Source organism: Rhinichthys klamathensis, unplaced genomic scaffold, assembly GCF_029890125.1.
Source record: "Rhinichthys klamathensis goyatoka isolate OS25496 unplaced genomic scaffold, OSU_Roscu_1.1 h1tg000104l_1, whole genome shotgun sequence".
Taxonomy (NCBI): Eukaryota; Metazoa; Chordata; class Actinopteri; order Cypriniformes; family Leuciscidae; genus Rhinichthys; species Rhinichthys klamathensis.
This window is the reverse complement of record NW_026606643.1, coordinates 2610199-2634314: the sequence shown is the minus strand read 5'-3', so window position 1 is coordinate 2634314 and position 24116 is coordinate 2610199. Positions and strand designations below refer to the sequence as shown.

General features: G+C 38.6%; 1 protein-coding gene across 1 annotated transcript; it reads left to right on the top strand.

Moving 5' to 3' along the window:
• The first annotated feature begins 629 nt into the window (after window positions 1-629).
• LOC130087114 (inositol polyphosphate 5-phosphatase K) lies at window positions 630-23031 on the top strand. The gene is made up of 13 exons (XM_056253334.1): window positions 630-725; window positions 5307-5969; window positions 8679-8786; window positions 9027-9135; window positions 9821-9937; window positions 12029-12204; window positions 12929-13040; window positions 14414-14523; window positions 14604-14814; window positions 15098-15235; window positions 16751-16816; window positions 17087-17191; window positions 22343-23031. The coding sequence occupies exons 2-13, from the start codon at window positions 5311-5313 to the stop codon at window positions 22817-22819; spliced, it is 2388 nt and encodes a 795-aa protein (XP_056109309.1). The 5' UTR covers window positions 630-725; window positions 5307-5310; the 3' UTR covers window positions 22820-23031.
• The last annotated feature ends 1085 nt before the right edge of the window (window positions 23032-24116 follow it).

Here is a 24116-nt window from a genome sequence, read left to right as displayed (position 1 = left end):
GTGATGTAAGTAGCCTATATCCACGTGAAATGGCTTCTCGGACAAGTGAAATTTTGGAGGGACTTGATTTTGTCCATGGGGAATTGATTTGATGGTTGGATATTGGTATTGGTCGATTTTATGTGATACTGATGATACTGATACTTGAGTGACAGGTTGTCCCGCCTGCACATAGATAAACAATTTATAATAATTGCTGCAATATTCCATAAAAACCAAGAAGAATTGTCCATTTTGATTTTGTGGTGACATTTATCTGTGAGTTTAATCCAATATTAGCCTATATTAGATATGTATTATAGGGCCCTATAATAGTAGGCTATGTAGTAAAATTACCCGACCTTAGACATCACAATCATTATTAATTGGAGTGTGAGGGAAGTTCTGATGAGTTGTGTGGATGATAGATCCAGTCCTGACCCCACGTGTGAGAGCCCGCGCGTGCCAGCTGGACATTTCTATTCCGCGCACGGCGATGCGGCTGATTTTACGTCGCCTTACGTCATTTTAGGTCCAATATTTGTCACTACTAGTCAAGTGTCTGACTCTGCTGGAGATGTTTCACTCTCAGTTTTCGCTACCTTTCCTCCTCGTGTCCTCTTGGTACTGACGTATCCGCTCCACATCATTCATTATCACACAGTCAGTGGAAGTGTGTGTGTGTGGGTGATGTGAGCGTCTCTACAGGACACACACATTTGCGCCGGTGGAGAGAAACAGGACAGGTAAGAATTCTTTCGAGATTAAAAACAGACAACTTAATTGTGATTAAAAATGATTGGAGATAGTGTCTTACCGTGACGCTCAGCGCGAGAGATGCGCGTGACATCCTTCACCTCGAGACACTGCAGCGTAAAAACAAGTGTCGTCAGACAAACAACTTTGAAAATATCTAACCAGCTCGTCTGTCAAATAGATTCGCGTTCATTTCTCGTCATTTCCATAACATAAAATGTCCATCCCATCAGCGTGTCAAACGGTAAATTATCTCATACGCAGCGCGTGCTGCTGACTCTTAATTGTCACGAGAGGACATATGACCTTGTTCATAATATCGGTTAGGCGCGTGGCTGGCGGAAATTACGATTATTAATATTATACTCGATATTTTATTTGATGTCCAGCGTGCTCTATGATATTTATAAATATTATTATTCTTGCGACCAATGAGTTGTCTACTCACTGGTTCTTGTGACAAAACCAAATTAAATTTAAAATAGCCTATAATTAGCACATAATAATTATTTTGTGTCTGTTCAGTATATTCAGTTTGGGTTAAATTTCCTGCTTTTTCTTTTTTCCATTTTTTCTTGCCTATCATTGAATATCAGTCAAAATTATCTGATACAAAAACAATGAGCACACTATTATAATGAAAAATACTGTACATTCACCAAAATTAATGAATGGAAAGTAGGCCTACAGGATGGTTTCAAACTAAGTTGTCACTACCATCAAACAAACATTTTTAATGTGTTGACAAAATGACCAACTAATTTTGCATATATGCATTTTGCATACAAGTTCTTAATAGGAAGTACTTAAAATGAGGGACACCATTTAAAACTCTATTTAAAATTGTATTTGAAATTTGGGGTTCAAATACAATTACTAAAATTATATATAAACAGAAGTATATTTATAGATCTTTAAAACCCACCAGAGCACATGACCTTGTTTAGCTCATAAGGTGAAAAATGTCCAGGTGTGACATTTGTTATAAGCTTTTTAATGACCTTTTGTGGCTCCAAAAGCAGAGCATGTTGTCACATAGGCTTTTCTGAAAAAATACAAATAATAAGGAAGCACAAAACAACAGCAAAAGTGTCAAAGTTAACATACAAAAATACCACCAACCAACAGATTTTGTAATGAAAATATTTAAACATGTGTGACAACTAGCCCCGGCCTCCTTTATAAAATGAGTTGACACCTTGTGTGTCTACTTGGACAAATGTGTCATGTTGTTGTTGCTTCCTATGGTTACATTTTTGTGAATGTATCTCTCCACTGAAGTCTGATGTCACTAATTATTGACATCAATATACATTTTTAATGATGACCTATTTTCTTGATGCCATCCTATTATTGTGCACTAAATACTGTGATCAGGTTAGCTTTTATATTATTACCTTACTGCACTGAACTGTGGGATTTTTTTTATTTATTAATAACCGGTACTAGTACTATCTATAACACTTGATTGTTGTAGAGTACATTAATGTGCATTTGAATACTTACCATGAAAATACATATATAAAAAAACCCATATAATTCATATATTTTCCTTATCCATATGTGACATTTCACCTCACATTTGTATTGCATAGCAATGTGTTGCATTCCAAACATTAGAATTATGATTTGCATAGAATAAATCAGCCATAAACATTTCAGCTCCAAAGCTTTGCCCAGTTTGTAATTTTGAAAATGAATTGTTCTGTGTTTTATTGTATATCTGCATTTTTAGACTTTGCTAAACTATATATAGCATTTTCTAAGATGTAAATCGTACTTGAGATAGCATTCTGTCTTTTTCAACAAAGATCTGTCCCAAGACACCAATGAGTAAAAGCTCTGAGCTATTAGTCTGCAACAGATGGAGACAGAGGCGTCATTGCTAATGCTATGTGATGGCCATTATCCCCAGCACTTTCTTCAAACATTATCGATCAGAATCCTGTTTATTAAAGGAAATATACTGGAATGTTAAAAGGTAAGAATGGAAATGTTTGGAGATGGGGGGGTGTTGGGACAGAAAGTTGTTGCCAAGCAACAGGAAAGTAGATCAGGACAGCGGGGAGGGTATATAGTTGTCATTTGAGGAAAAGGATTGATCTTAGCTGATTGTAGTTCATTGATGTCAGCAGTGACGTCCCAGGAAAAAAACAGAGAGCGAGAGGGGACAGGTAGTGGGGACGTTCAGCCCTGGCTACTGTCCAAATCTCTTCACACACTGATCCATCCACTGCAGACAGAAACGGTCTCTGTCTTTGACCATGGGAGAAAGCAGAGGAGTGTGAAGGACACACAAACCCAGGACTCTCATCTTACTCTGCATTCACAGCATCTATTTTCTGGTTTGGTCACCCTTACCGTTATTAAATGCATGTTCCGGGTTCAGTAGAAGTTAAGCTCTTTGAACAGCATTTGCGGTTTGAGTCAGTGGTTCATTTTGTCCAAATCTATTAATTAAACAGCCAAAGTGATACAGTCTTGATAACAAAGAAAAAAGTCCCATTAAAAGAATGAAATTCTTAAAAAGCAAACCTTATTAAGTAGTTTGGTGTAATCGTTATAAGAAAGAAAACAACTTGTGTCAAAGTCATGTGCCGTGACCAACATATAAACAAGGAGGAAAACAACGTAAATGATACAAAAATGATATCACAGAGAGGACCCCTGCAGACCCTGTGTGTCAAGGTCAATAAGTCACTTAAAATATCAGATTTGGTATTTCAGGTGGTAAAATGTCATGTGGTGCAATTCTCCAAAAATGTACCGATATTAAAGGGGTCATGAATTAGATGAGGTCATTGTACTATTAAAAACATCCTGTAAGTTTCAGAGCTCAAAACCTCCTTGTTAGTTCAAAAACAGCTTTTATATAAACCAAGCTCATAAAAATGACTAGTTTCGGATTTTGTCACATGATGTAAAACCGAAGAAAGAACGCCTCCGCAGAATCAGATCAACGCCTACTTATACATCATCGCGTCTTTGCCCCCGCCCACTGGCGTGTTAGTGAGACGATGAGGAGAGAAGAGCGACACAGGATCACTGGACTAAAAATAACATTACCTTCCAAAGGATCCTAATGCTAGGAATGTGGTTATTTATTTTCAACTATGTGAATGACTCAGTAGAGCATTCTTTATTTGTCTGGTACAATTCACTGTGGATTTTTTGTTAAATCAGTCCTAATTTCGGCGCAGGCATTGCAAACAGACTTTTAAGATGTGGACCTGACAGTAATGCCACAACATGTTTCCTGGTTAATTTTAATGCCTAATCTGTGATCAGTGATTTCTGATATATAGTGTATATATCATGTACAGTCAGACGTTCTTTGTCTCAATACCATTTATTGCTGTTTGTGTGTCACTAAATCAAGCCAGTGACTAAACTGTCAACTTAACATTGTTTCTCTTAGGAGCATAAAAATAACCTGTTATTAAACTTGTGATTAAATTGTGAGTTTATAAGTTACGAGTGGACTCTGGACTCTCGCTAAAACTTCTGTTATAATCAATGATGCTGTCTACACTGTGAATCTACACCATGGGTCTCTTATGTGTTGGAACTGTTCGTGATGACGAAAGTATTCGTTAGAGTGCAGAAATCAAATTGCAATGACGAGATCACTGCATTCATGTCTGTCATCGGCTACAATGCTCATCGCTGCAACCTTTAATGCAATCTATATATATATATATATATATACATATATTTAGTTCTAAATATCTAAATATAATGCTATAATCAACACTTTTCATGATTAGTTAATCTCGACAGCTGTAATAGTAAAAATGTAGTTAAGTTTTCAAGAGAGTTCGACATGTAATACTTATTTCATTTGCAAAGATGTCAGCAAATCACAGAAGTGGGCATTTACTCTTAAGTCACAGCAGACACGCCCTTAAAGGCACAATATGTACGATTTTTTTATTTGTTTTATGTACATTTGCTCACCTGTCTAATAAAGCTGTCAAGTCGTGACTCGTGAAGCTCTGTCAAGTCCAAGTTAGTCGCGGACGTGGAGCTCTCGGCATCTCAAAAACGCCACGCTGATATTGATCCTCATTTTAGTTCTCCTTGTTTGTCCCAAAGTCTGCTTGCCATGGTCTATGTTTGAAAGAAACAGGAACTGCGTGCCGCTAAACGTTACGCACTACGGAGTTTTCCACGTCTGTCGCCATGGTTACGTCATGGCTATGGCAGTATGAACGGAAACCGAGGATAGCGCGGATATTGCGTCATTGACAGGCGACATTTCTTTCCGGGACGGCCACTTATTTAAAATTTGAATTTCTCTGAAATAAAAATTTTTTGGAGACTTTTGGGATATTGTAAGTACACAACTTCAGGAAATATATCACACTGTGCGAGTGATTTTTGGATATTTTATTACAAAATTCTTACATATTGTACCTTTAAAACAGAGCGTTCAAATCAGAGGACTTAAATCAAGGTAGAAAACGCCCTTTTAATTCTAATTTATGACAATTTTTTATGTAAAAATCATACTAACATTATAAGTGAAAGTTCATATAAAAGCTCAATGGCTCTCTGTATCGTCTCTCCAGGTAAATGGATCCAATGCAGCCCATTCAGAGCTGCCCTATGTCAGAAGGACCCACTGGAGTTTTAGGACTCCACAAACCACCAGTCCCAGCCCTGCTTGGAAACCCCTGCAAACTGCCTGTATCCTCACACTGCCAGATGGTCATGACTGGAAACCCACCAGTGTTGGGACAGACCCAGGCACTGCGGACAAATCCAGCCATTCAGGAGAGAGTCAGACTAGACTCTACCGCACAATCCACAAATTGTATCAGCATCAGTCGACCCAGGCCTACGGCTCTGGGGACCAAGGCAACAATCAAAGTCTCCAAACCCACCGAGCCTTCTTTGCAGGTTAAAGCTACAGGAACGCCCAACTTCTTGTCGCACAGCCCGACTGAATCACCATTGCCTTATTGCAACCCCCCAAACCCACTGAGTCCCTCTTCTCAACTCAGTTTCAACCCCCTATCCATTCCCCCAACACTTCCAAGCCCTCCATCACAGCCCATCCGTGCAAACACACACAATAATCTAATCGCCAGACCAGTCCCCAACCCAAACCCCAATCCTCTGTCTAACCACATTCCTCAACCAGTCCTGAGTCCAGAAACACATGTACCCAACGCAGGAGACACTACTGACAAGAAGTTGAGCAAGACCATCAGCGAAGAGGGTGATTTCAGGTGAGACGTTACATACTTGTCCATATTTATACAACAGTTAGTGAATAAAAATGTTGATTCATTCAGAAACTAAACAATTGCCTGTCTTTATGAGTGAGTAAGTCATTCAATTATTTATTAAATTTACTCATTTAAAAATGTTGATTAATTCAGGAACGAAAAAAGTGGCAGTCTTTCCGAGTGAGTCATTGAATCGTTTATTCAGTCAGTTGGTTTAAAAACATTGATTCATTCAGGAATGAAACGAGTGAGCGTCTTCATGCGTCGTTGAATCCTTCATTAAACCAATTTGTTCTAAAACACTGGTCATTCGGGCATAAAAAAGTGGCCATCTTTATGAGTGATCCATTGAATCTTTCATTCAACTAATTTGTTCAAACATGCTGATTCATTAATTGATTCACTCTTGCGAGTGTGATGTTGCTTTAATATCTCTCAGATCTGGTGTTATGATTTGACTGCAGTCTCTGTGATTGGGTTTCGTCTGTGTTTGCTTATATCCTCTGGCCTGAGGGGAGAGAATCTGACTGTTTAAGGCTCTGTTTGCTGAGGGAAAAGTCTAGATCAGAATGGGACAATCATTTCTTCAGCTCATGGAGAAGCTCATTGGTCACTGGCAATCCCATGAAAGTCCACCCCATTAACAGCCTCAGATTTCAAACTTCCTACATGTCATGTGGTCAGAGAGAGGGACATTAACCATTAACTTAAATGCTGAGAAATCGGCTAATGGAATGGCAGCATGCTAGCAGAGCTAAGACTTTCTCATCTCTTAAATCAGCATAATATTTCTCTCAGAGCCTGGTGACAGAATGGACACAGGAGCGTTGAGCTGGCAGCATTCCTAGACACACAAATGTGTTCCTGGATCCTTTAGCCTGTCATCTTTGACAATACAGACAGAGCCCTTGCTGTTTACTCATCATGCATGTGCTCTAATTAGTTAAAAGCGTTCAGCATGTTTTGGAAGCTATTAAATACAGCAGGTGACATTTATCACAGGCTTTTTGATTTGAGTAATTATGATGACTCATAATACCATGATGTAATGTAAAGGAGAATATGACCATTGATTAGAAATTATAGCTCCGATCCAAAACCTAGTGTATCAACACACACACACACATATATATACACTCACCTAAAGGATTATTAAGAACACCATACTAATACTGTGTTTGACCCCCTTTCGCCTTTAGAACTGCCTTAATTCTACGTGGCATTGATTCAACAAGGTGCTGAAAGCATTCTTTAGAAATGTTGGCCCATTTTGATAGGATAGCATCTTGCAGTTGATGGAGATTTGTGGGATGCACATCCAGGGCACGAAGCTCCCGTTCCACCACATCCCAAAGATGCTCTATTGGGTTGAGATCTGGTGACTGTGGGGGCCATTTTAGTACAGGGAACTCGTTGTCATGTTCAAGAAACCAATTTGAAATGATTCGAGCTTTGTGACATGGTGCATTATCCTGCTGGAAGTAGCCATCAGAGGATGGGTACATGGTGGCCATAAAGGGATGGACATGGTCAGAAACAATGCTCAGGTAGGCCGTGGCATTTAAACGATGCCCAATTGGCACTAAGGGGCCTAAAGTGTGCCAAGAAAACATCCCCCACACCATTACACCACCACCACCAGCCTGCACAAGGCATGATGGATCCATGTTCTCATTCTGTTTACGCCAAATTCTGACTCTACCATCTGAATGTCTCAATAGAAATCGAGACTCATCAGACCAGCCACCATTTTCCAGACTTCAACTGTCCAATTTTGGTGAGCTCTTGCAAATTGTAGCCTCTTTTTCCTATTTGTAGTGGAGATGAGTGGTACCCGGTGGGGTCTTCTGCTGTTGTAGCCCATCCGCCTCAAGGTTGTGCGTGTTCACAAATGCTTTGCTGCATACCTCGGTTGTAACGAGTGGTTATTTCAGTCAAAGTTGCTCTTCTATCAGCTTGAATCAGTCGGCCAATTCTCCTCTGACCTCTAGCATCAACAAGGGATTTTCGCCCACAGGACTGCCGCATACTGGATGTTTTACCTTTTCACGCCATTCTTTGTAAACCCTAGAAATGGTTGTGCGTGAAAATCCCAGTAACTGAGCAGATTGTGAAATACTCAGACCGGCCCGTCTGGCACCAACAACCATGCCACGCTCAAAATTGCTTAAATCACCTTTCTTTCCCATTCTGACATTCAGTTTGGAGTTCAGGAGATTGTCTTGACCAGGACCACACCCCTAAATGCATTGAAGCAACTGCCATGTGATTGGTTGATTAGATAATTGCATTAATGAGAAATTGAACAGGTGTTCCTAATAATCCTTTAGGAGAGTGTATATATATATATATGTAGTATATGTATATACAGTATATCTAATATTTATGTGTTATATATTTTTTTTTATCAGTTTTATCTATTATTTTTATAATATGGTTACTGAAATATTATTTACTTTATATATTGCAATTAGCATATTGTTATTTGTTATTCACTATTTGTAGTGTGTGTGTGTGTGTGTGTGTGTGATTGCTGCCTATGAAGAGCATTTCAAATCATTTATGAGTTCCATTCATTCATATTCATTCCATTTCAGTTGGAAAGCTTCCTTAGAAGATAGCTGCCAATGTAGGAAGTTTACAGCAAGTAATTAATGTAATTTATTTTAAAATGTACATTAAAGGTACAGTATGCTTTATTCCCTTTAGAGTGCATATTGTCACGTGGAATGTTGGCTCCAGTATACCACCTGATGACATCACATCCCTGTTTGGGCCCGGCGTTGAAAATGGGAGCACTGACATGTTTGTTGTTGGGTGAGAATGTCTGAAGTGCTGCATAGTGCTGTTTTCTTACATACGCTCCATTGTTGTTGATGAATTATTATAATTAACTTTAATAATTAACTTTCCTCTGCATCCTTTGTGGGTTTTCTCATTTCCATGTCCATTTTGTCATCTCGCCCTGTTTGTCCTTGTTTTAAAGGTATTCTTCTACCTGTCTTATTCTCCTCTGTCTTTCTTTCTCTCTGCTTCTGTCCTTTTCTCTCTCTTTAGACTACAGGAAGTAAACTCCATGATAAACAAGCGGCTTAAAGACGCTCTCTTCACAGACCAGTGGAGTGACCTCTGCATGGACACACTCAGTCGTTTTGGATATGTGTTGGTCAGTATGAAATCAAATATCTAGTTCAGTCATGAATCTCTTACATGCAATTTGCAAGGTATCTCATCATTACCACATGGCACAAGCTGATTGGCCTTTGCTGATTCCGCAGTCAATGACATTGCTTGCTCAACATTTAAAGAGTCTAGTTCAGTGTTTGCAGTAGTCTAGTCCTGCAGTTCCTCTGAAACCCTCCACCTCCCCCAGCTCCACCTTCCTAGATCTGCACCAGGATTAATGAATGCTTAATCATGCAGAAGCAGCATATCTTTAATGCTCACAGCTGCATGTCTGTGTATCTAATGGCTGTAGCAGAAGCATGGATGAGATGGAATAACAACAACAAACTAAAACAATAGGCACTCGCATTGACGAGCACTTGGGTGAGGTGTTAAAAGATATATGCAACTCTGGTTTAAACAAGCAAGTTATCAGTGATAACTTCTGGAGAGAAATAGAGGAGACACTGGACACACTTGAAACTTTCTAGCGTGTGGGTGCTTACTGCTTACATTCATAGTAATATGAGTGCACCATCTTGATATATCTAAAGTCTTTGACTGTAGGCATACCCAAGCGCATGCATAAAAACTGATGTATACTTTGGGCTTTAGAGGTTTGTTCAAATTGAAATAGTGATGTTTGCCGTAGTACATTAACTTGAAATGTCTTTATATTCCTCTAGGTGGCGTCTCAGAGGATGCAGGGGGTTTTCTTACTGGTGTTTTCCAAATTCTGTCACCTTCCCTTCCTCAGGGGAGTACAAACCCAAAGCACACGCACTGGCCTGGGCGGCTACTGGGTGAGTCAAGTGAGCAAAGACCTCTGGGAAATAATTTATAAACATGAATGTGATCAGTGATTGTTGTGATGCATTAATACTTTAATGTCGAACATCAAACATCTGCATAATGTTGCGACCCCCAGCCGTGCGATGTCTTTGATGATTACAGGAAAAGCAGAGCCAAAGAGAGACCGTGGAAATTAGGCTGCGAGTGTGTTTTTGTGTATGTGGCAGTGAGTGTGTGTGTGTACGTGTGACCCTGCTGTGTGTTGTTGTCAGCATGGCTTCAGGCTCATTCTGCAGTCTCCCTTGAGTAGGGCACAGTAGGACACGCAGCAGCTCTGATTCTGATATGTCTTACACTGCATAAACACACACATCAGGTTCATCTGTGCTTGATCAAATACAGACTGAACACACACACAGCAGCTCTCAGTTCTCCCCAGGGCGTTACCCAGAAAGAGAGAGCCCAACCCATGGGAACTGCAGCACCAGCGCTGATAATAAACTGCATGTCTCTCCACAGCCCATCATTTCACCCTTGACTGACCAACACACCTGCCTTTTCAGCTCAGTGTTTAAGAGATAGTTCACTCACAAAGGAAAATGTGCTCATTTACTCATCCTCATGTTGTTCCAACGACAGTTCAGAGTGATCGCTTCTGTCAAGCTCCAAAACAGACAAATAGGCAGATAAAAACGCAGTGGTGGGGTTTTGATTCATTTTAGTGACTTTTGAATCTGTTCACCAAAAGATTTGCTGAGCTATTCGTTCAGTAACTCCTTGCAGCAGGTTCAATTGTTCCCCAGTAGATGGCGACAAGCCAGTGTTATGAATGAGTCGTTGAATCATTTACTCAACAATTAAGTAACAGAATCTTTCACGAATGAAAGACTGAAAAAGATGAAAGTCAAAGTAATACCTATAATACCTATTATAATACCATAATACCTCCAGATCTCTTCGGTCATCTATTCAATTTCTTCTCTCAGTCCCTCGTTCACATTTTAAAACTAAAGGCGACCAGGCTTTTGCTGTGGTTGGTCCTAGACTCTGGAACAGTCTTCCCCTCCATATATGATCTTCCCCCTCTGTTTAAATCCTCTTTGAAGACCCATTTTTATTCGTTATGTTTTAATTCTGGTTGAGGGTGTAACATTTTTCATGTGTCCTTTTGGTTTTCTTAATTTAGTATGTTTTAAGTTTGTTTTATATTTGTTGTACAGCACTTTGGTTTCAGCACTTTGGTGTTGTTTTTAAATGTGCTTTATAAATAAATAAACTAAACTAAACTAAATGCACATGTCTACAAATCTACTTAAAGGCTCCAGAAAGTGTGTTTGAGCATCATCAGCATTTTCCAAGTTACAATAGATACAACAAAGCTGATCTATACATTTTGCTCCATTTTGCAAACTGCATGGCATAACTTTTTATCAAGCTATAAAAAGACAACAATATCTAAATAAAAACATAAAGTATTAAAAAAATAAAATTGTTACATTTTTTTTAAATGTGAGACTGAATCATGCCAAATTGAATTTTCAGTTGAGGTTTAGTAATTTCGTTATGTGCGTTTATTTTTTTTTTTTTTTTTCTGGATAGTTTTAATTTTTATTTCTGTTTTAGCTTTAGTAATGTTAGTACTTTTACTCAAACTAATTTTATTTCATTTCTACGTGTTTTTTTTCCAGTTTGTTTTTCATCTAATATCAATATTTTAATTTATTTTAGCAAATTAATTACCAAAATGACCAAAAACATTCTTTTAAAGTTTAAGTTAACAAACAAGATTAATCCCAGTATGTTCACGAATGAGACATCAGAAGCCATAAAATACTTTTTGTGAGAAACCAACCAAAATTTGATGGTGTTTGTTCTACATTACAGTTTGACAGCAGGTCATTATGAAGTGTTATTATTAAGAAAAGAGCTGCGTGAAGATAAAAATTAACCGCATAATAGTTTGGATCAACATGAGGGTGAGTGAATAATTTCTGTAATAATGTTGTTTTTTTCTTTCACAATTAGGACAAACACTTTACTGTGGAGAGCTGCTGTTTTATTAATGTCTTCCATTATCCTCCACCTCTATTTGTTTGTCTCAGGGGAATAAAGGGGGCGTGAGTACACGTATGATGGTTTTCGGACATCCTGTTTGCTTTCTCAACTGCCACCTGCCGGCTCACATGCGAAACCTCGAGCAGCGGATGGAGGACTTTGAAAGCATCCTTCAGCAGCAGCAGTTTGAGGGCGGCACCGCCGTGGGCGTGCTGGATCACGAGTGGGTACTTGGGAAAAAAGCAGATGCTTGATGCCTAGCCTTACTTATGTACTTTTAAAGCTATACTATGTAACTTTTTTGGCCCTGTCTTGCTGTAGAACATTGTTTTGGTTGTGCTTCAACTCTGAATGTGGTTTGAGGCACTAGTGTACACATGGATATGGACAAATGAAATAATAATAATTTCTTTGTTTTTAAAACCAGTGATTCATGAGGTTTGCTGTTTTGAATGATCCATCTTTGATTTTTCTTGTTGAGGCTACTTTTCCCTGTGTACGTATATGCAAATTATGCATGTGTACAGTTTCTCTGCGAAATCTGTCCCGACAACTCTAAAATATAAATCTGTATTATAAAAGGGTATTTCGGTAAAGACATGGTTTGGAGGATGCCTTTTTGCACTCTCGTTTTTTTATCAAAAAAGTTACATAGTATTGCTTTAAATAATCTTTCATATAATGTGCCAGTTATCATCACAAAATCATCTCTGAAACACTGCCACAAAGCTAATTATCATATAAATAAATAATTGGATATGAAATAATCATTTAAAATTATTTTATTATGTGATTCCTTTTTATTAAACCATTGCATAACCTTTGCACATGTTGTTGGTTTATACAAACTGTCATTTTTATCTTTATTTGAGCATTAAGCTGAGTGGCTTTATACAGATGAACTTTGACCTGTTGGGTTCACTGGAAATGATTGCATTCTTTCACAGTGTGGTGTTCTGGTTTGGTGATCTGAACTTCCGAATCGAAGGTTATGATATTCACGTGGTGAAAAGTGCAATTGAGAATGACAAACTGCCTCTACTGTGGGAAAAAGATCAGGTAAGAGAGCAAAAAAAATCAAAAAGAAGTGTGTTTAATTGTATTGAATGCACACGGGTAGTTTAATAGACAATAGACAATTAAAGTAATTATGAAATTACATATAAAGATAAGTCCTATTTAAGTGGGTCAAAAAAGCACTCTAAAGTTCAGCTAATTGTATTAAATGTAAATGTAAACTATAATACATTTTCATTTAATTGTAAATAACTTGCAAAAAGTGTTGTAAAACATTACATTCAGTTTACACTTAAGTATATTATTCAAAAGTATAATATTTTCATAGTAAGTACTGACTTTCTTCTTGGTGAACGTGATTTTACCAAGTACATAATGTTCCTGGATCAACATCTTTGTCAACAACATTCCAATCAACCAATCAGATTTGATGGAGTTTACTGCTTATATCTAGCCTGGGAAAACCCAGACAACTTCCGGCAAATTTAGATTTGCTCTGAAAGTTAGTCTGGCAAAGAGCTCATTCAAGCCCATTTCCAATCCGCCGAAATCGAGGCACCAATCAGAAACGTTGGGGCGGGCTTTACACGATGACGACAGCGCTATTTTGTTGCCTATGGATGCCGCCGTTGAACATCACTCGTTCGAATCAGCTATCGCGTTTAAGCGATTTGAACGTTTCCTTTTAGTTAAAAACCGAGCAAAGAACAACACACGGGGATGTTTCTCCGCCGCTCTGCATACGTCATCTCCTTCATTGCTCTGATTGGTTTTAGGTCTATCCGCGACGTCCGTTGGTGACGACCCTCTGGAAATGATTTGTCTATGACGCTTTGCCAGACCATAACTCAGTTACAACTGAGAACAGTCTGGTTTTAACCAGGCTAGCTTATATCAGTTTGGGCTCAAAACCAGGGTCAGGTGTTTCTACATCAGTGTTATTAACCCTCATCATTTCCCTCTGATTTTAGGGATATGGATAAGGTTAGGTTTGGAATAGGGTTAGGTTAGGACTCAATATTCGGACAGGAATGTTGAACATGTCTTACTTGGCAAAATCACGGTGACCCTTTTGGATAGTAAGCTAAAGTGTACTTTTTTTGTGGAGACAATAGAGGCCCTGTCTCAAATGCCCGCATAGTACTCATGAACACCCTTTTGAATCATAAAATGAATTTAGAACCAGGCCTCAAGTCCACAGCAATGAAAATTGTCCTTATCAGTCACAAAACACCAGGTGTCTCTGTACAGATCCTGGCAATACTGATTTTTCAATCTGTTACCACTAGAGGTCAGTGTACTACATCTATAAACAAAGCGGCTTGATTCAACTCTGTGTTGTCTGCTAGATTGGGTTGTTGTTAAAAAAAGATTAAGTGAAAGAACATTTTGTCTTTTTGTTTTGTCTGTCACAGCTCAACATGGCGAAAAAAAGCGAGTCCGTTCTGGAGGGATTTATAGAAGGCCCACTGAAATTCCCGCCAACTTACAAGTTTGATGTGGGAACACACACTTATGACACAAGGTGTAGGATTGAATTATGCTTTTCTTCATGAGTCTTTCTGTTTCCCTGGCCTCCCGTTCAAACCTGGCTTTCTTTCCTAGTGCAAAAAAGAGGAAACCTGCATGGACAGATCGCATCCTGTGGCGTCTGCGCAGGACGGGCTCCCCCGTGCCGTCCCATTATTCTGCCCTGCAGAGGGGTCTGACCTCATGGCTGGGCGGCGCCACCAGAGTTTCTCAGCACTTCTATCGCAGTCACATGGGCTTCACTATTAGCGATCACAAGCCAGTGTCCTCCCTCTTTACTTTGCATGTAAGTCTAAAATTGGCGGGAAAGATACTGGATAGTCTGTGAGCAGCGCTGCCTGTATTTTAGGCGTACAGTGTCATGCGAGATATTTATTATCCTGACATTTATGAGTTAAGAACAGTTGCTTATGGCCACAGACACACTGCTAATAAATTTAAATAGATTTCCTCACTGTTTTTTTTTTTTTTTACTGAAGGCCTCTGTAAAGGGAGAAAGGTTGTATTATAGTAGTAATACCTACATTTTTTCTAAGATTTGTTACACAAGTACACTTCTGTCCCATCAGTTTCCCTTTAAGGTGAACCAACCATTAGTGACGCTGGAAGTGGAGAAAGAATGGACCAAGTTCTCTGATGCTACAGCAAAACTCACAATGGCACATGGCTTTCAGAGGAGTTCATGGGACTGGGTGGGACTGTACAAGGTAATACATGAATAGCATTTTCACATAAAACAATGTTTAATCCACTTTTTTTTTTTTACTTGGAACAGTTACCCACATTATGTTATTATAATAATTAATCACAATGGTGTTCTAATGTGTGTCATTAACTCTGATAACCTAATTTAAACCTCATTTATGCTCCACTATCACCAAAAAAAATTGCTAAAATAATGACTGTTTCTCAGATATCTTTTTCCCAAGCATTCCTCCTGCCTACTATTGGTCAATAAATTGTTAGACCTTCCCTCAAACTCACGCCATTGGTTGAGCCAGTGTTGCTGTGTTGGGCTGGTCAGGAAAATCAAACAAACAGAGCTTTCCAGTCTTTCAACTTTTCAAGGAAATTAACCTACGCTTAGTTATTTTTGTAGCCTGACTTCGTCATACTCATATTCATCAGAATGTGAGTCTGATACTGCTCCATAGGAAAAAAAAACCTCTGGACTCAATTGGATAGACCTACAACCAATCAGAGCAACGCAGTAAGTGTTTTTTTAATGAGCTACGCAAAGTTGTCAACAGAACTCAACTACACGCACGCTGGAAGAAGTTAAAATGAATGTGCTGTCGATTTCTTTTACAACAGACGCGATAGCAGAATCTATACATCTCAATTCTCCAGCTGCAGTCATCTCTGAGGGAAACCAGTTCAACCCAAGCGCTCTTTGATAACGTGATGATTACGTAACTGCAGATCATCTGTCCATCATCGTATAAAGCCCGCCCTGGCAATTTGATTGGCCCGACGATTTCTGAACCGATCATAATTACTCCTCAATGGATCGAGTCCAGACCGAACTTCCCGACCAAAAAATGTTGTGGGCGGGGTTCGGGCTGGCATCCAGGCTATTTTTTTTTTGCATACTTTTATTATAGAAAAAAATTACACATTTAACAGCAAAAATCATTTACACAATAATTGACAAATTATTTTGATAAAAGTTTTCTAGCCTAATTGGTGTATTCAATCTCATTTTACCCAACTCTTATACAAAAGCACCACATCAAGCAACAGACACAAGAATTTTCGAGAAGATTTTGTAATAGAAAGAAATGTGGATATTACATGAAAACTATGACATAAGTTGTTGTTTGTCTGACACTAATAATTACAATTATTTTCATGTTTTCATCTGCCAGTGTATGAGTACAAATGCACTTTTACTTCACTTAACTGTCAATTTACTTTAAACCATTGCTAGAACATGTGATTTTTGGTTGATGTTGATAAGTTGCTCATCTTGCAACCTGATCATGATGTACGTGTTGTCTTTACAGAAATATTAAATCCAGTGTTTATTCACGTGCTGTGCTGTGATACACTGCAGATATGTGACCCTTTTGATTTCATTGGTATTATTCATACATTTTTTACAATATTTTTTTATTTGTCCACTATTACGGATTTATAAATCCGTCAAATCTGCACCTCTATATTAAATAAAATAAATTGTTTATATACTTATATACTTACTTTTCAATTGCCTTTTTTAGGTGGGATTTAAGCACCACAAGGATTACGCTGCTTATGTTTGGGCCAAATCTGAGCAGTCGACGCAGGTAGGACATGAAAATTGTTAGTCGTGACTTGTGTGTGTGTGTAAGATGTTTTCTGGAGATCTGAAAGATATTAGCAACCTGACCCTGACCTTTACGTCTTTCGGTGTTCACAGGACAATGCTTTAATCCCAAAATCAAATCATTCCTGGATAATCTTGGATTGAAAGCTTTAAGATCACTGACCAGTATTAATACTAACAAAGTAGATTGATAGTGTAGCCAGTGCTGACTAGCATTATCTGTAACTTGTTGTTTTTTCATGACATTCAGGTGACATTTTCTGAGGAAGATTTGCCTAGAGACCCGGGGGAATATATTCTGGGATATTACAGTAACAACACGAACAGCATCGTGGGAGTGACAGAACCATTTCAGGTCCACACTTCTCTCACACAGCTACATTCTGATTCCACACAAATGCAAATATTAGTTTGGTTTGAATGAGTGTGTTATTCCAAGGGCATGATGATTTGGTCATTGCGGTCTGACATCGCCATTGTCAACATTGATTGCGGCCTTGATTTGTATTTGAGGCTTGATATCCACAAATAACAAACACAGACTCAGTTGTGTCATTTGAATTTCCAACTACATGTTAGACACATATTGAAAGCACACACAATGGAAATAAGACTAAATGTACCACAGTGTCAGTGTGAAACACAATGTTCCACAGTTTCAAAGAGGTTCTATCAGTAAAATTGGTATTAGTAGGAACGAAACCAAAACCACTGTGGTAAAACATATTCACAACGTAAGATATGTCTTTCAAAGCTTATTCTGGTAAAAAAAAAATGCTCACTTAGACTGACATATAAAGTGACTGATTACAATTTGTTTTGTTTTACATGCTGATTCAGGGCAGTAGTTTTTACACGACTGCTTGTGTCAAAATGATTGATGGCCTATTTGATTGACAGGTTGACCTTCCGGTATAGGGGTCAGGGATTAAGCTTTGCCCTTGTGCATCATCGATCCCGTGTTTTTGACAGCTAGTTTTGACCTATTGACCCTCCCTATTATGTCATTTTGTCAGTTGATTTTGATCCGGGGTATGATACGTCATTTTCACATTTAGTTTTGACCTGTTGACCGGGGTGATTATATGTTATAGTTTTGACACTTAGTTTTGTGTGAGGATGTGTGTCAAGAAGGGTTATAGGATGTGTGTCACGCGATCCCGCGATGTCACGCGATGTGTATGTGCACGTGTATGTTGCAACGGCATGGATCTCCTTCCCTCCCTCAGCATTCCAGAGCAGATGGGAATCGGTGGGACAGTGAAAGTGAGAATATATATCATATATTTCACACTAAGTTGAAAAAAAAACATTCTGCTCTTTAAAACGATATAAAGTTGAAAACCATTCAGTTCTTTAAAAGTATATAAATTAAATATTTCACACTAACTAAGGTTGAAAACCATTCTGCTCTTTAAAATAAATATCTTACTGAACCAATTATCTCAAAACAAAAAACACCTTACATTTTTAGAGATTTGAAGAAGTAGTTCCTAACACATAGATGTCCATACATGAATGGGGTACAAAATTGCAATGAGTTTAAAGTTGAAAAGATCCCAAAGTGTTTCTCTCTCACAAGCGTTTGACAGTCTCCGAGTCAGAGGTGAGTGTGTGGGTGTGTGTGTGTGTGTGTGCGTGTGACACATGATACCCTCCCACCCTTCTCATTCCTGAGTGCATTGGTGGGACAGTGAAAGTGAGAATATATATCATATATTTTATTTTAATTTATATACTTTTAAATGAACATATTCAAAGTATAATCTTAAAAGTTTAAAATATATCTTTTATAAGATGTTTTAAATTAAATTCAATGAATTCATAAAAACAAATATTCTACATCGATCGTCTGTGGAAAAACATGACTATATTTTGTATTTATCATGTAAAGAACTTTGAAATTTGGGGGTCTCACAAGTCATCTCACACATTGTGTGAAATGTTAAATAATTTCTTAGTATCTGTGAGAAAATCATCACATAGGCCTATCTTTAGTGAGAGAGCAACAATGAAGACATTTAGAATCTGTGATGCCTCAGCCCGAGCCCCATTGATAGGCTGCTTATAACATCCTTCCGATCCCCACCACCTTCAGAGAAATACGTTATACTTGACAATAATTTGAGCTTCAGGATATAGGGTGACGGAGCAGATGAACCTCTGTGCATCGTGTAATGTTAGTCTGCTAACGCCTTTCCAGAGCCAAAGTTTTGTTCGTACTAAATTTATTGGTAACACTTTGGAATACGGTTCCTTCGTTAATGAATAACTACACAAGAACCAATGAGTAACACAATATTAACAATCTAGTAACTATTATTAACTAACAAGAAACTCTGATTAACGAACTAATAGCGCACAGATGAAAGTGGTACTTCACTATTAACTAATCAATAACTACTATTTTTTTAATGCTTCCCAGAGAACTACTGAAAAATTTCATAATTCATGCAAAACTAATCAATAACCAATGCAGGACAAATGACTAGCACTACATTAACATTTTAACTGCTAATGTAAACGATACAAGGTTGTTTACATTATCAATTTGTAATAGCATAGCAGACTTATGATTTGGGAAAGCTGTTAATAATTGGCCTATGCTGTCTATTTATCAACTGAATAATTTTAAGGAAATGGATTTTTAAATGCAGTTGTCGGGACCTTGTCTTGTGGCCAATTTTCCGGCATTCCTCTGGACTGGCATTGAATCACTAGAGTTGTGGTGAGTACTGGAACATATTGAGTCTTCAGCCACCCAAATACCATATACAGTTATTTTATTATGTAACCTACCTCCCAAAAAAATGTTTTTATGTATGTCTCCTAGCTCATATATATGTGTGTGTGTGTGTGCATATCTTGTGAGTGATTAGAAGATTCTACACTTTATTGGCTTTTCAATAGTAACTACTGTAAGAATCATGGTAACAAACTGGTAGTGACTCAAGTGTTACTACATACTTCTATGGGAATTACTAATTATTTGGATCCGTATTCTAAAGTGAAGATCATGGGAACTAACTATCAATGACTCAAGTGTTACTTCATACTTCTAAAGAATTTAAAGCAGCACTAAGTAGGAATTCTGTTTTTGTCAAGCAGCGACCCCTAGAGTCGCTGTGGAGTACTTGTACTGTCGTGAATAGCACTCACGCAGAGATGGCTCGCACTCACGGCCGGATCCCCTCCCCCTGTACACCGGTACCTGTTCAGTAGGATGGACGCTATAACGAGTGGAAATAAGGTATGGCCCCTTTAAGAGCTGCGCGCGCCCTGTTTAACTGTTGGCAGTCTGTATTGTATGTGCGCCTCCAACACCACATGTATACGGCACCGGGTTATTTCTGTTTGATGCTCATTTTATCAGAATTTTATCAGATCTGTTTTTTGCCGTAAAGCGATTCGTTACCTCACGAGACCTGATATCACACGATACTTCCTAACACTGAGGCCGGCGGCCCGCCGGCCCAAAGTTGCAAGGGTGGTTTTGCGGCTCACAGGCACCAGGGGGGTGCGAGACGACCACCATTCAACACGAAATCAGTAATATAAACATTACAATGACTCCAAAGCTGTTCGGTCAACACATTCTCATCCCAAGGCGTCATCTAACTGACGCTTTTGACCATGCGTCTAAATCCGACGCACATGGCACCCTTTAGCGTCAGTTAGATGACGCTTCCGTTATGGGTAGGTTTAGGTCTGGGGTAGGGTTAGGATTAGACCACTAGGAGGCGGGTCTCATATTGACGCTTAAGGGGTACCATGTGCGTCGGCATGTTGACGCATGGTCAGAAGCGTCAGTTAGATGACGCCTTGGGATGAGAACGGGCTGGTTCGGTTAAGGTAAAAAAGTTACTTAGTTCACCCTTTTAAAAGTTCACCAAAAATCTCAAATGCTTGAAATGACTTTTGTGTTTGGTTGCACAAATCATGACTAGATCATGTAGTAACACTTGAGTCATTACTAGTTAGTTCCCATGATCTTCACTTTAGAATACGGATCCAAATAATTAGTATTTTCCATAGAAGTATGAAGTACCACTTTCATCTGTGCGCTATTACTTACTAATTACTTTCTACTTACTAAAGTGTTTCTTTTTAGTTAATAGTAGTTACTAGATTAATACACTTTTTCAGTAGTTCTCTGGGAAGCATTAAAAAATAGTAGTTATTGATTAGTTAATAGTGAAGTAGCACTTTCATCTGTGCGCTATTACTTACTAATTCGTTAATCAGAGTTTCTTGTTAGTTAATAATAGTTACTAGATTGTTAATATTGTGTTACTCATTGGTTCTTGTGTAGTTATTCATTAACGAAGGAACCGTATTCTAAAGTGTTACCAAAATTACGTATCATATCCAGGTCAACAGGTCAAAACTAAATGTCAAAATGACGTATCAGACCCCGGATCAAAACCAACTGACAAAATGACATAATAGGGAGGGTCAATAGGTCAAAACTAGCTGTCAAAAACACATGATCGATGATGCACAAGGGCAAAGGTTAATCCCTGACCCCTATACCGGAAGGTCAACCTGTCAATCAAATAGGCCATCAATCATTTTGACACAAGCAGTCGTGTAAAAACTACTAAGGGCAGTTAAATCTAAAATCAAAGATTCCACAATGATAGACTGAATAGAAATGAACTGAAATATGTGTAGACTTTCCAGAAGTAGTAAGCATTCATTATTTCACTGACAGGAAACTCAAGACAAGAGTTTACTTGCTACTATGTGCCTCAAACACAACTCTGAATACCCCAGATTTGATGACAATTTCTTTCTTCAATGGAACTCCAGGGGAGTTTTGAAGATGGTGCTGATTTCGTCATTCATTTGAATGAATAAAGAGTGAAGCTTTCAAGGACAAAAGCACTTTAAATGTTCATTGACCAGGTTTTTTTTTTTTTAAGTCTTCTGAAGTCATATGAACCAGTGTTGTAGTCGAGACCAGCACAGTCGAGTCCAAGTCTAGACCGAGACCAGAAGAGGCTTGAGGCTGATGTGAACTCTCTGTGTGAGAAACAGGCCAAAAGTAAAGCAAAACCACTGCGACTGAATCATCCAGTAAAACAAAACCAGTTGAGTGGGTTTGTTGAACTTGAACTAAACCAGATCAGTGCAATGAACCGTGAGTGAACCATTCACATCAGTTTTGTAAACTGATCGATCAAGTGATTAAACTGAAAAAATTCACTTGTTCACGGAACAAACATTGTTTCTTCTCTCGTGTACTCTCATGAACACATCAAGCTAGGGCAAATGTCAATACTTTTAGTGAATAACAACATAAATCTGGGTCTTTTCATTGTAATTGCATTAAAAGGAGCATGAAAACAGTCTTCCAAAAGTCTCCTTTTGTGTTCTGTGGAAGAAAGAAGGTCATGTGGGCTTAAAAACTTTACTTTTTTTTCTTCCTTTAACTTCTAACATTTAAATCATCCAGATATATATACTCATTGTATTTCATTGTCTGTGCATATTTTCCTCACAGGTGCAGCTTCCCATGTCGACACCACCTGCACCAGGGTGTCGTTCGCGCTCTGACAGTTCAGATGTCAGCTCTGAAGACGACAGTACGCTGGTCCTGTTGGCTCCCATCTCTCGTAGCCCCAGCCCTGGAAACCACAGCGGCAAACGGCATCACAACCACCAGAAGCGGCAGCGCAGCCGCAGCCCCGCCGTACCTGCGCTCTCCTCATCGCCCCTTCCCTCCCTGCAGTCTCTCAGCCTGTGCCCACGGCCCCGCGACGGCCCCGCACGGAGCTCCTCCCCGCACCCTTCCTCCAATGCCAAGAAAGAGCGTCTGGTTTCTCCAGACACGTTAACCTCGCCCTCCCTCAGTCCTCTTAGTCCACGGAGCCCTGCGTCTCCTAGGAACGGAGTCAGCGCTCCGGAGGCTCTGATAGCGGCCATTTTAGGAGAGCCCAGGCCCGCTCAGATAGAAAAAGCAGGGGATGTGATTCTCTGACCAATCCCCCCGCCCCTTCCTTTCGAGTCATTTCTAGACTTTAGCAGATATCGTAATGCAACTCTAGAGAAATGGCCTGTTTCAGGTCGTCCTCTGCTGCTTTTCAGACCTGCAGCTGTTTGTGATCTCATGCCTTGTCGTGCTTAATTGTTTCACAAACTCTTCCTCAGTTCTCAGTGGCTTTGCCAATAGAGATTCAACTGGTCTTGCATTGTTTATTAATGATAGATTGTAAATGGTGACAGTGCAACAGTGCACATCCGTCTTATAGTGCGGGATAACCTGACCCAAGGTAAAACTGTGCTGTTACGGTAGAATCAAAGCAAACACTGATGTCAGCATTCATCTCAGCCTTTACTCTAGTAGTTGGTCGAGTTTTAATGCCCAATGTCTAGAGATTGTTAAAAATGAACAGAATTGTCCCTTGTTAAAGTGTTTTGTCTCCCCCTTTTGAAGTATAATCCTATTTAGTGTATTATTTTAACTAATTTGCAAGCCACCAGTTGAGAAGCACTGATCCAGAGTCAATATAATGTCAATATAATGTAGGGTCAAAAACCTGTGTGTGTGTGTGTGTGTATGTGTTTAGATAACTTTAAATGTTTGGGGTCAGTTAGATTTTTTCCAAAAGAAATACTGCTTATTCAGCAAGGGTGCATTGAAGTGGTCAAAAGTGACAGTAAAGACATTTATAATGTTAAAAAAATATTTCAATTTCAAAGAAATGCTGTTATTTTGAACTTTCTGTTAAGAATCCTGGAAAAAAAGTATCACAGTTTCCACAAAAATATTAAATAGCATTGATAATAATAAGAAATGCGGATCAAATCAGCATATTAGAATGATTTCTGAAGGATCATGTGACACTGAAGACTGGTATATGCTTTGCATCACATAAATAAATTACATTTGAAACTATATTCAAATGGAAAACAGTTATTTTAAATTGTAATGATATTTCACAATATTACAATTTTACTGTATTTTTGATCAAATAAATGCAGCCTTGGTGAGCATAAGAGACGTATTTCAAAAACATTTAAAAAATATTACTGACCACAAACTTTTTCATGATAGTCAAGTCAAGTGACCTTTATTTATATAGCGCTTTTTACAATACAGATTGTATCAAAGCAGCTTCACAGTGATAACATGAAAATAATACAACAAAGTTTGTTTCTAAAAGAAAATTGCGTCAACGTCCAAGATAGTGATTGTGTGTATACATATATAAGTGTGTATACATATATAAAAAATTGACAAGATCTGACATTTAGTGAAAAGGCCATTTCTGTTA

Excerpts from the sequence above, each read along its gene's own strand:
- LOC130087114 (XM_056253334.1), top strand. The coding sequence starts at position 5,311 with ATGGATCCAATGCAGCCCATTCAGAGCTGCCCTATGTCAGAAGGACCC. Across the intron at positions 8,787-9,026 it reads ACTGACATGTTTGTTGTTGG|ACTACAGGAAGTAAACTCCA; the intron begins GTGAGAATGTCT and ends CTCTCTCTTTAG. Across the intron at positions 12,205-12,928 it reads GTGGGCGTGCTGGATCACGA|TGTGGTGTTCTGGTTTGGTG; the intron begins GTGGGTACTTGG and ends ATTCTTTCACAG.